At 41.7% G+C, this 7,819-nt stretch overlaps 1 protein-coding gene across 1 annotated transcript in view; it reads right to left on the bottom strand.

The window, feature by feature from the left end:
- Positions 1-406: 406 nt before the first annotated feature.
- The window catches only part of LOC311019064 (DENN domain-containing protein 2A), a 31,502-nt gene continuing 24,089 nt past the window's right edge, over positions 407-7,819 (bottom strand). The window contains exons 9-20 of the mRNA XM_084018247.1: positions 7,558-7,745; positions 7,002-7,111; positions 6,253-6,322; positions 5,853-5,930; positions 4,983-5,123; positions 4,692-4,840; positions 3,418-3,595; positions 3,282-3,323; positions 3,037-3,142; positions 1,871-2,158; positions 1,541-1,627; positions 407-1,331 (exon numbers count right to left, since the gene is read on the bottom strand). Coding sequence (XP_083874373.1) covers positions 1,300-1,331; positions 1,541-1,627; positions 1,871-2,158; positions 3,037-3,142; positions 3,282-3,323; positions 3,418-3,595; positions 4,692-4,840; positions 4,983-5,123; positions 5,853-5,930; positions 6,253-6,322; positions 7,002-7,111; positions 7,558-7,745 — 1,469 coding nt within the window. The 3' untranslated portion in view covers positions 407-1,299. The remainder of the gene's footprint in view (positions 1,332-1,540; positions 1,628-1,870; positions 2,159-3,036; positions 3,143-3,281; positions 3,324-3,417; positions 3,596-4,691; positions 4,841-4,982; positions 5,124-5,852; positions 5,931-6,252; positions 6,323-7,001; positions 7,112-7,557; positions 7,746-7,819) is intronic.

Raw genomic sequence — 7,819 nt, 5'->3', positions numbered from 1 at the left:
CCACAAAAACGGGGTGTTGCAGATGCAGGTGTATTTCTACTGCAATCAATTAACACAACGTTATTATTACACACAGGTGATGTCAATATAACTCATTAGCTGTCCTCTAAAAATAATAACTTATAACCTTTTCTTGTCATAGTAGGGAAAGCACAAGTGTGTAGTAACACTAACGATGACTCCTTTCTTTTCCAGTATGACAGCGAGTCACCAATGATGATTGAGGCATGTCATATTAGGCGGGAGTGCTGAAGCAAACATGTTATGTTTAAATATTGATTTAATTTGCTTCCCTAAAAGTAGGCATAGGATATGGGGTTAGCGCCCCCTGAAGATGGACAAACTTCTTGCTCAAGGAACACATAAAATAAAATAAAAAATAGGAATTTACACAATTCTATTTTAATTCAAAAATCACTTTATTTAAAATGTTTCCAATGCATTCTCAGTGTGGTTTAAGGCAAACCTAGTTAGCTTTTGAGAAACACATCGATACTGATTGGCCTAAGACACACACCTTCCTTCAACATCGAGTCAATCCAAACCGTATACTCAAAGTCAGAGATGTATTCACATTGATTTCCTTCTCATTTTTATATTTTTCTTCCTTTTGGTGCTAATTCATTTCCTTGAAACAGTGGTACGTTTACCCAGCAACCCAGAGTGGTCTACAAACAGTCTGGACTCGACTGTTAAATAAAGCCTATAAAAAACTACAGGAGATTTCTTTGCGCTCATTTGGAGGATGTTTTTTTCAAAAAACAAGATTAATCTTTTCTAGAGAATATAAATTAACTTAAAAGCCTCCTGTCGAAGAAGAAGTTGTACTATTGCATTTATAAAAGCTCCAATAGGAAATACTTGGAATGTATAGGAAGGTATTGGACGTTAGTGACGCTCATCCTTACAGGTTTGTAGGTGAGGCCAATGAACGAAAAACGGAGAACACTGTTCCTAAAAACATTTACACTGTGCTGTGCTACATATTAATACACTGCAGGGATTGACTGCAATCTGCAAAGCAAAAGTCTACCTTGCTTTTTTGTGTTGGAGGGGTGACTGTCCATCTGAGTGAACCCCTCACAACACCAATGGAATGACTGGTAAATGAAACTGGAACTTTCCCCAGATCCCCTCATGTCCAGATCACTTCAAGGGGTCTTCCTTTTTCCTGACCTAAAACACATCTCCATCTCTACGTTCTCCATGTCCAGGGAGCGTGTCCTCTTCTTCCTTTCTTTTTTTACAGCACACCTCTTCATGCTTTTACTTTCACACATGACATCCTCACTCCAGTCATCATTTTTTGGAAAGGAACTTCATCTTGTTTCCTAAAGGAAAGCAACAGATGAGAATCAAATTAAAAACGAAACGTACACAATGAAGAAAAGCAGTTACATTCCTGCCAGCTGACCTGCATCATCTGTTTGAATGCTTCCTCAAAGATCAGAGACTTTTCCACTAAATCTACCTGAATAACAAATTGCTAAAAAAAAAAGCTAAAATCTCTGACCTGAGCGTCTCTAACTTAAAATCTCACCTAGACCCTTGAGGAACTTGTTGACTCCTCGTTGCTCACTTCCTGGCAGCGAGTCCAGATACTCTTGTGCTCTCACCTCAAATAAACCTGGAATTAAAAAAAATAAAAATAAAACAAAGCAAATATTATATGTCAAATATTTCAAAAGATACAACTTACAACCACTGGATTAAAATCATTGTAACAAATATATAGATTTAAAAAAATCATATTTTCACAATGCTGACACAAAACAGACACAATACATACAATTTATATATATATATAACCTTTATCCTTCATTTATAACAAGTGTTATAAGCTGAACTGCAGGCAATTAAACCTCAGTACCTCTGAGGCCCTGTCTGCGCAGCTCCCTCTCATGGATGAAGCAGGTGAACATCTGGGTCTCCATGAAAACCTCCAGGAACCTCTTCAAGCTCTTGGAGGTGACCGCTTTGCGAAAGGGTTCGCGTTGAAAGGACGAGGATGGGGGAGCCGAGGGGCCGGGCAAGGTGGGGGAGGAGACGGACTCATCCTCTCGCTCCGCTCCGCACATGAAGAGGGAGTAGTGACCCACCATCTCCACGAAGAAACGCACGAAGGCCTCCGACACCACCGTACTGAGGGAGCTGGAGTCTGGGCGGAGGAACAGGAGAGAAAAGAAATGAAAGAGAAAATGGGAAGATTAAATTACACCCTATTTACTGCTATAAAAACGTCACGTATACATCGAGTATCTGATTAACTTCTTGTTCAGACTAAAAGACATGCTCTTAAGCCAAAATAATCCAATGACATTGTTTTGCATTACTGGCCTCATCTGTTGGATATGGCTTTGAAAGTGTCACATTAATGTTCAGGTCAGTCATAACTCAAGGGTCACAACGGTTGTTGTCCTGTATATGTCAGAAAATGTTTCTTGTCGTGTGAAGGTCACTATAATATATTTATGTGTTCTTCAAATTGATCACATACAACTATTCACAAAAGTTAACTTCTATTATGATTTTCATCTCCTCTATTATTCTGACTACAGAGGAGAGCATCATAATTAAGGACTCTTGTGAGTGAAAACGCTGCTACATAGCTACCCTGTACATAGTCCTAGAATAATTTGGCTGGAAAAACCCTGACTTTTCAAGAATGCTTTAAAACTATGATCAAGTTGCGATATGATAAGTCATAGATGTCTCAAATGTTTTAAATGTTTTTCTACTGAAATTGGCTGAGAATAGGGATCTGCTCAGGGATGAGTTGAAATTATATAAACATCTAAAATTATGCTTGGCAATACAGCCTAGAATATTAATTCCACATCTTGAAGGTCTTTCAGACAGACGAAACAAGCTGTTGGCCAGCAAAGCTGTTGAAAAAAAGGTAGTTTTTAAGATTCAATGACAACTGATCCAATAGTAGGTCAGTGAAAGGATCTGAAAATGTTAGGAAAAAGGACTTCTTGAAAAGAACTGTAGTATGTCTTAACAGAAAATACTGTAACACATATGTTGAGTCACCATTGGGCAGATCTCCTTTGTCACAGGCCAGCTCCCTCCTCTTGTCCAGCACATGCTCAAGAGCCGCCTGCAGCTTGTGGGGAAGAATGGAGTCTTCATCATCCAGCTGTGGGGGGAAAGACACAGCTGTAAATACAGTAAACATGTAGTGAATTCACATATTGTAGTCACATATGTCAATACATGTGCAAAAGGACTTCATGTGGCAATTTTCAGTGTTTCTTTTATGCTTTTATGGTTTCTACCTGTCGCAGGAAGCGGCTGTTGCCGAGGTCGACCACCAGGACCTGAGGGAAGAGCAGAAGGAGAGTGATGTCATTTCCTGAAGCTATTGTTCAGCAGAGGAAAGGGCACATCACAAATAAAAATAACTCATCACACCTCCTCTATGGGCAGCTCTTTGAGTCGAGGCAGAGAGCTGGAGAGGAGGCCGACTATGAAGGGGGTAGGGGTGCAGACAATATCCAGCATGGAGGGCGGGAGCACGGGGATGTACGTGTGCTGCCAGGTGAAGGGGTAGAGTAGAGCCACTACTGCATGACAACACTGAGACAATGTGCTGCGGAGAGAGAGAGAGAAAGGAAAATGTCAGCGCTCATAAAACAATGACAACTCGTTTTTTTCAAAGACAACAGATAAACAACTGCATCTTACACTTTACACGGAATATCCACCTTAATCAGATACTGTAATAATGGATATGATTATTGGATTAAAGTCAATTTAGTTGACTTTAATTTAGTGTTAAATGTATATATATATCTATATATATATATATATAGATATATATAGATATATAAGCAAAACATATCCCTGTTCCCATGTCGATCTAAAAGACAAGACAAGTCTCTACCACAAGAGGGCGCTAACCAACTCCTCAAGAACACAACCCTCTCCTGCCACACATTCCTAAATTTGGAAGATCATGTTAAAAGTCCGTTCCTGTTGCTCCAACAAAGCTGTTGTTACCCTGAGAGGAACGTTAAAAAATCACCTCTTAGGGGAGAATGATGTAACACTCAAATTCATGAAAAACATAGAGCAGCAGCAGCAAACACACTCACTCCATGCTGTTAACTTAAGCTTTCCCGGGTGTGCATCTGCTCACAGTTTATTCATTAAAAATTGATTTACGAGGCCAAGTTTCCACAGTGGAGAATGTGCAACGACTCGTGATCTGCTTATGAGCGCTGGTGAGAGATGCTTCTGATATTTGCCTTTCGAACAACAGCACATGGGCAACAAGGAGAGGTGCACGAACATTTTAAACCTAAATCTGAACAAAATCAGGACGCAATGGCTGTTTTGGCGCAGCACACATGTTGAATCAGGTGTACCACAGCAGTTAAAGCTTCAAAGTGGACTGTGTGTGTGTGATGATGTCATCTGGACAGTTTTCCATAGGAGAAGTGATTATTCCCCTGGCGATTGTATAACACAACAGCATTCCTTCCTCTCACACTCAGTCGGGATCGTCTTTTCCTTAGACTGTGTGACATCTTCACCCTCACATCCTTCAAACTCATGACTCTTTTTATTTTCAGCATCAAGACTCTTTCTACAATAATTAAACGGATTAATTCAAATGCCCCGATGACGGACGCAGGGCTTGGACATGTGGACATGGTTCTGTAACAACATGGTGCCGGACCAACCTGAGTTTGTCGGCGGTGAAGATGACCCTGCGCTCCAGGAGTAGAGAGGCAAACACTCGGAGAAGGAGACGTAGACTCAAGGAGGAAAAGAGACATTCAAAGTCCACATGTTCCAGACGAGAATCTGATGGCCGACACAGCTCTATCACCTGTAGGACGGAGAGAGAGAGAGAGAGAGAGAGAGAGACATGCACATAAAGACACTAATGTGATTATTTCTACAATCTTTAAAAGCACATAGGTTCAGCCTTCATGAGTGCTGTGAAAAGCTCCTGGTTTACATGGTCTCACCTCTGTCCCAGAGCCAGGGAGGAAGTTTTTGACAGTGATGGTCCTTCCTGGGGCGGGGAAAGGAGCTTCCATTATACCTCTCATAAAAGGCTGCACCAGAGCAGGGGAGATAGCCCTCCTCTTTTCCACCTCATCCAGGATCTGCAAAACACAGAGAAGGAGGTTCTGTCATTTCAAAACTGGGACACCACAAATACTTCTATACGCATCATGTATATTTCTATCCTCTAGTCTAATATTTATGTAAACTGCCAGTTAAAAGGACATAAATGGAACTGAGAGACTTATATTTTGTCAACAACGCTCGCTATTCAGCACAAAGGTATTCATTCTTGCCATGACGTCGTGGATATAGTCAAACATTGTCATGTTTTTAATGGCAAACAGACTGAATCCAACATGCGAGCCCCTCTACATACTCTACACATCTGTATAGCATTAAACTTTTCTGCAGCTAATCTGATACAGATGAAACATATTCAGAACATCATCGACACTGAGTTCTTCCAATGCAGAGGCAGCTATCAAGCCATCTCCTATAACAGCAGATACACAGGAGTTACCCTTTTTTGTACATGTCTGTATCCTTACAGACCCCATTCTGTCAATGGCACATGGACACTGCACAGATTTACGTACACATTCCCACATGCATATAAATCTAAGGCCCAATACAGGGAACCTTTCCTCTGCAGTAAACACATCAGCTGCACTTCATATGTGTGTGTGGACCGGATCCAGCACTATGAGGGCTCTGTGGGAAAGTAGAGTGCTCAGAGGGGGGGTGGTGCTCTGTGGGCGCCGAGGGTGGTACTGCCATTCTATGCGAACCCGGTGACTTTGTGTTCATGCTCAGTTCACTGTACCTACCTTGGAGAAGAGGTCGAAGCAGCCCAGGCGGCTGACGATGCAGTAGACCTCAGGGAGCCTTCGGCCTTTACCACTGGGCTGTGAACATGCAGCGAGAAAAAGACGGCTTCAAAACACAGCAGTGTCACAAGACTCCTCACCCGAGTCCAACAGCAGGATTAGACCACTGGAGCTAAGCAAAGCCTTACTTTGTCTGCAACTGAATCATTTCATCAACCAAATTCATGAAAAATGTCAAACATATTTTACATGATAATAACAACAATGACAAGCAGAGAAAAATTGGATGAGCTATTTTACATTGAAGAGAATTCAAATTATAGTAGTAATTTCATAATTTGCTTGTATAGTAAAATCAAATTAGAAGAAACGGGTGTCTATCTGCTATTTAAGAGCATACCAGTAATCGCCGACAGTAGCCAAACCGCCTGCTTCCATCCTCACCAGTCAGGACAAACGAGAACGTCTCACTGGGGATAAAAACAGAGAGAGAAAAATAAAGTCACAGATGCTGGAAAAATACTTCAAGCTGAAATGTGGAAACAGAAAACTCTGGACTGGTCTTTTTTTTTTTTTGGCAAACCAAAGTATGACTTTGTACTTGGGAGGGAAGACCTTCAGGACAGGCTTAGTGTGCAAATAACCACACACATCCTCCTAAGCTCTACCTGACAGGTACTCATTGACTGGTGACGGCCTCCTTGACAGGCAAGAGTGTCAGCAATTCAATGCAGGTGTGTGTTCGGTGCCCCCCCCTCTCCCCACCCATCGGACATTCGCCTCCAGGTAAATCATTAGCCATCATTGTCAGCATGCACATCATCACTCCTCACAACAAAGCAGGCGTTGGAAAGCTAAGCTCGGAGGAACTGGCTAATACAGCCAATTTGAAACATCAAATAGTTATTATGTAATAAAAAAACAGGTGTAAGCTGATGATTCAGCCACCTCCTCTCTGTAATTTTCTGTCTCGAACAGTGATTTATCGTTAGAGAAAGACCAGTCATCTTTGTGAGCCAGGATTTCTATTTTGGGCTCTAACAAGTGGTTATTAGCAAGGAAAGCACCTGAGCTGCTAACACTCTGCCGGGAAATTCCTCCGTCCCTGTTTTCTTGCTGTGTGCTGCGGTAACTCGAACTCGGACTGACCTGGGGAAGTTGTCGACAGGCGCCCAGTCTTTGGCGTCAGGAAAACAGAACTGGGGGATGACCTTCAGCTGGTCCTCAGCCTCCCGCATGAACTTAAAGCTCCTCTCAAGCTGGATGAAAAACAGGAATATATTTAATGATGCCATTTAAGAGTCAGACCAACATGCTTCACAAATTAGATAGACCATATGGAACTGAAGAAACAGAAGAAAACTGAATTTTAGATTTGTGTGTAATGCTCAATGTTCACAATCGTAAAACTGTAGCGGCATAACTTTAGTAAGTAATGGCTACAGCCAAAGGTAGGTTAATAATAGTAGTCAGTAATAAAGCAGTATTATTCATTTTTGAATTGCATAAAACCTGTTGCTGTTCCCATAAGTGCAAAATCCCCTTTGTTCTTCCCAGAAAAGTTCATACAGGTAATGTTGTAATGTAATTTATTTAGATAATAATATTTATAATCCTTTTCATCAGTGTTTTCTCCTTTGAAATCACATTTCCAGTGTCTCACTTTGGAATAAAGTGCTTCTGTAACATTTGTATCCCTGTTTACCTTGAGAGGGAACTGCTGGGTGACTTCTGGCAGGTATGGGACTCCAGCCTTGGTCTTGTGGAGCGCAACAACTATGAAATACTCAAAGAGTTTCCTCTCCTGCAACTCCATCAGATCCCTCTCCAAGGTCCGGTACCGCCCCGTCTGCCTCAGCATGGACTGGACCGACACCAGCCGCTGGCTGTGAGCTGAGGCACGGAGAAACACACCGCATGTAAATAGTGTCATGTATGCACACATACATTGTAGGCAATCTGTAGTT

Source organism: Eutrigla gurnardus, assembly GCF_963514095.1.
Source record: "Eutrigla gurnardus genome assembly, chromosome: 9".
Lineage (NCBI taxonomy): Eukaryota > Metazoa > Chordata > Actinopteri > Perciformes > Triglidae > Eutrigla > Eutrigla gurnardus.
The sequence above is the reverse complement of the archived record's forward strand: the minus strand, read 5'-3'. Positions and strand labels throughout refer to the sequence as shown.